Genomic DNA, 4,190 nt, shown 5'->3' with positions numbered 1-4,190 from the left:
AAAAAAAAAAAAAAAAAAAGTTGGTCAGGAGTGGTGGCTCAGGCCTCTGTGATTACATTTTGAGAGGCTGAGATGGGCAGATCACTTAAGGTCAGGGGTCCAAGACCAGCCTGGCCAACATGGCGAAACTCCGTCTCTACTAAAACTACAAAAAGAATTAGCCAGGTTTCATGGCACACGCCTGTAATCCCAGCTACTCAGGAGGCTAAGGCAGGAGAATCACTTGAACCCAGGAGGCAGGAGAATTGCTTGAACCCAGGAGGCAGAGGTTAGAGTGAGCCAAGATCGTGCCACTGCACTCCAGCCTGGCAACAGAGTGAGACTCCGTCTCAAAAAAAGTTGTTGTGCATATCATAAAAGAGGCACTCTTTCTGACTCTAGACTCACTGCTATAATGCTTTAGATAAATAATGCAAAAGTTCTAAGGAGGTTCAGTACTAAAACACCCACACTAAGCTACAGTCCTTAGCAGGAGTTATTTGAAAATACAGTTCCAGCCGGGCATGGTGGCTCACACAGGTAAACCCAGCACTTTGGGTGGCTGAGAAGGGAGGATCCCTTGAACCCAGGAGTTTGAGACCAGCCTGGACAAAACAGTGAGACCCCACCTAACTTAACAAATACTGAAGAAAAAAAAAAATTAGCCGGGTGTAGTCACGCCTGTAGTCCCAGCCACTCAGGGGGCTGAGGTGGGAGGACTGCTTGAGCCTAGGAGGTGGAAGCTGCAGTGAGCCATGATCACACCACTGTACCCCAAACTGAGTGACAGAGCAAGACCCTGAAAAAGTTCCTTTCAAAAAAAAGGGGTGAACTTGTTAAAAGTCTTCATTAGCTACTGACTTGACCAACAATTTATTTTTCTAGTAACAATAAAATTCCGATTTGCTCCATGGTAGCAAAATAAGAAACTAGACAAAAAGATAGTAAGGCCAAAAAAGATTGTATAGTATTCAGCATGGACAGAAGAAAACTATCTTTGCTCATTCTATATCTATATGGCCCAAAGCTAAGAATCACACAGATTGGAGATATTAAATAAGCAAAAGCAGGATGAATCAAAAAAGTATGTGAAATACAGGTCTCACAAATCTCCCAACGCAGATCCTGTGATTAAGAGACAAGAGCCAACTATTTCAGAGTGAAAAAGATCAGTTAGAAACCTTTTCATAAATATAAAAGTTAAAGGAGTTACGGTATGAAAAATGTAAAGAATGACTGGCAGTCCCACTGCCTTCACAAATGACTATGCCAAAAAGGGAAAAGAGTTTAACTTGAAAATAAATGGTACTAAATATTCAAGGACTAACATTTAATAAGGGAGAAGAGTAGTATGGTAGGGAAAGCTTTGTGCCAACTTTTAACTGCAGCTGTAGTGAAACACACTAAAAGCCCTGTCCTAAGACAAAAGCAATGGTTTTAAACATATCCCCAGTATTAACTGTTCATGACCATAAATTTGCCTTTTTCTAATGAAGGACTAATGGGATAAAAGGCCATATAATAAGGGAAAAAGTAGTAGAAAATAAAATCGAACAAACTTCTCACACAAGACTAAACCACGAAACCTGTTTACAAATTTTCAAACATGTCAGAATTAAAGGTAAAAAGACTTAAAGCTTAAGAAATCTAATGTCGCAAAGCAGGAGATTAAATCGTTCTTTTTAAATAAGGACTGAAGTTCAGAAGCATTTAATTTAAATAAGTGTATGAACACAAGGAATCCTTCCATACTACCTATTTCGAACAGACAGGGTTCTCCACACTCCTTTCCCAGACTTACACACAAATATTACAATTTGCAACCCATTATTTTCTCTCATGTACAAGTTTTTTTTTTTTTTCTGTTGTTTTTAACTGTATTGGAGTGAGATTATTCTAACTAGTAACCATTTATTTACTTTAAATATCGGTTGTACCAAACAATGACATTTTTTGGAAAGTAAACTTTATTCCACTAACATTAGCCAGCAGATTTTGCTAAACAATGCTTTGTCAGAAAAGGCATCATGGCCGGGCCGGTGGCTCACGCCTGTAATCCCAGCACTTTGGGAGGCCAAGGTGGGCTGATCACAGGGTCAGGAGTTCGAGACCAGCCTGGCCAATATGGTGAAACCCCATCTCTACCAAAATACAAAAATTAGCTGGGCGTGGTGGTGTGCACCTGTAGTCCCAGCTGCTTGGGAGGCTGAGGCAGGAGAATCGCTTGAACCTGGGAGGCAGTGGTTGCACTGAGACAAGATCACACCACTGCACTCCAGCCAGGGTGACAGAGCAAGACTCAGTCTCACAAAAAAAAAAAAAAGAAAGGCATCACATAGATTCAATTTTGTACAACTCATTTTTCCAGTATGCATAAAAATTTATATCTGACAACAGAGAATATGCTTAACATAAACACAGCAATACCTTCCCACTTTATTACTAATAACTTGCACGTTTTCTTAGAAATTTTAAATTCCTCCATCTGAAAAGTATAGGGTAGGCTGACCACAAAAGATGAAGCCTAACAGTCGGTAGGGGTACCGCACTTACGTAATATTCTAAAAACGTGCTTTTTCTAAGTATTCAGTGACTATCACAGTAGCGAATATTAAACATTCCTGTATAAATCCCATCTCCTATAAAGTTGACCTAATTTCAAGCATAAAACTGAGGTTTCCACCTTTAGAAGGGTAGAAAACAAGAGTTAAGTAATTGGGTAGTCCTAAAAATACACATCACAACTACATGACTAAGATACTCATTTAAAACTTGTGCCAAGATAACCCCTCCCTTCCAAACTAAAATTGACTCACTGGCCTATTTTACTTAATTTTGGAAATAAAAAAATAAAACTAAATGGATTCCTAAGCACTCATTTCCTCTGTCTCTGCCCGCATCATTTAAAACATTCAAACTTTCAATCTGTGATTCCTCCCTGCAAAAACACTCAAGTAAAAACAAAACAAAACAAACACTCATTATCTCCAGGTTAACTACCTTGGAGTTAAAAAAAAAAAAAATTAGATTCTAGAATAACCACTGTTCTAAAACCATATGAAACAATAGAAACAATGTCTGTGGTCGCTAAGCAAACATATATCCCACCCAGAGAAGCGATCTCGCCTCAGATACTTGTCACCTGTGAGACCACCCCTTTAGCTAGAGTTAACCACTTGAGAAGGTTTCAATTTTGTCTCTGAAAGTGGGAAGCTATCAATCTCCCTACATGACTCGTTCCACCCTCTGTGGATATTTCTACCTGTAGAAAAAAAGGCTGGCAAACTTGGTGGCACGGTGAGGACAAAGGGCATTTTGAAAGAACCAGTGACTGAGGTAAGCAGAGAATGTGAACGGAAAGAGGGTTAAAGTTCCCCGAAAAGGATAATGACAAGACGACGCGGGCACCCCTTTTTTTTAACCACCCCTAGGGTCCCATTCTTCACCACCACCCATTGGAATGCAAAGTTGGCACTACTACTACCCAAGAAGTCCAACAAATCCTCAAAATGTCAGGGCACTCGGCAGCTTCTTAAATGACAAGCTGGTGCCCCTCCCCCACCTTCACCCCCCACCCCCCAAAAAAGAAAAGTCCAATCCAGTCGGTGCAGGTCACCCTGCCCTCTGGGGCAGTTCCAGCCTGCGCAGGGAGGGGTTCCGACGGGAGGACGAGAAAGCACAGACAGACCACCGCTCTTTCCACCCGCCCTCAGCTGGGGAAACAAAGACGGCCTCCTGCGCCTGTAGCCACTACCCTAACCAGAGAGACTCTCCGATTTCCCGATGCAGCCTGCCCTCCCGCCCTCGCCCGCGCCCCCGCCCCCATGACAAAGAAAAGGCACTCGGCGAGCAAGGCCTTCCTGCCTCCACGGATGGGGGAGGGGGCTGCCGGGGTGAGGAGCCCCCTCCACTGGCCCGTGCTCATACTCCTGGTCCCAGGAACGGCAGAAAGCGGCGGGGAGCCGGAGGCCTCGGCCGCGGAGGCAGGGTCCGGGAGCGGGGGTGAGGGTACCTTGAAGTAGCCGCCTTCGTAGAGGGTGTTGGGGGGCCCGAAGATGGCCACCTCCCAGTTGTAGAGGTCGGACTCGTCCACCAGGGTGATCCGGAAGCCCTCCACCGGTTCCTCCTGCAGGGATTTCAGCTCGAGCATCAGGGCCTTCTGCGAGCTGGTCATCTGCTGCTGGGCCATCGCGGCGGCGGCGGCGGCGGCG

The 4,190-nt window shown here is 44.3% G+C and overlaps 1 protein-coding gene across 2 annotated transcripts in view; it reads right to left on the bottom strand.

The window, feature by feature from the left end:
* The window catches only part of UBE2R2 (ubiquitin-conjugating enzyme E2R 2), a 118,490-nt gene extending 114,300 nt beyond the window's left edge, over positions 1 to 4,190 (bottom strand). For both annotated transcript variants that reach the window (XM_011980027.1, XM_011980028.1), the window contains exon 1: positions 3,992 to 4,190. In XM_011980027.1, the coding sequence (XP_011835417.1) occupies positions 3,992 to 4,168 (177 nt within the window). In that variant the 5' untranslated portion in view covers positions 4,169 to 4,190. The remainder of the gene's footprint in view (positions 1 to 3,991) is intronic.

Source organism: Mandrillus leucophaeus, unplaced genomic scaffold (assembly GCF_000951045.1).
Source record: "Mandrillus leucophaeus isolate KB7577 unplaced genomic scaffold, Mleu.le_1.0 Scaffold208, whole genome shotgun sequence".
NCBI classification, from domain to species: domain Eukaryota; kingdom Metazoa; phylum Chordata; class Mammalia; order Primates; family Cercopithecidae; genus Mandrillus; species Mandrillus leucophaeus.
The sequence above is the reverse complement of the archived record's forward strand: the minus strand, read 5'-3'. Positions and strand labels throughout refer to the sequence as shown.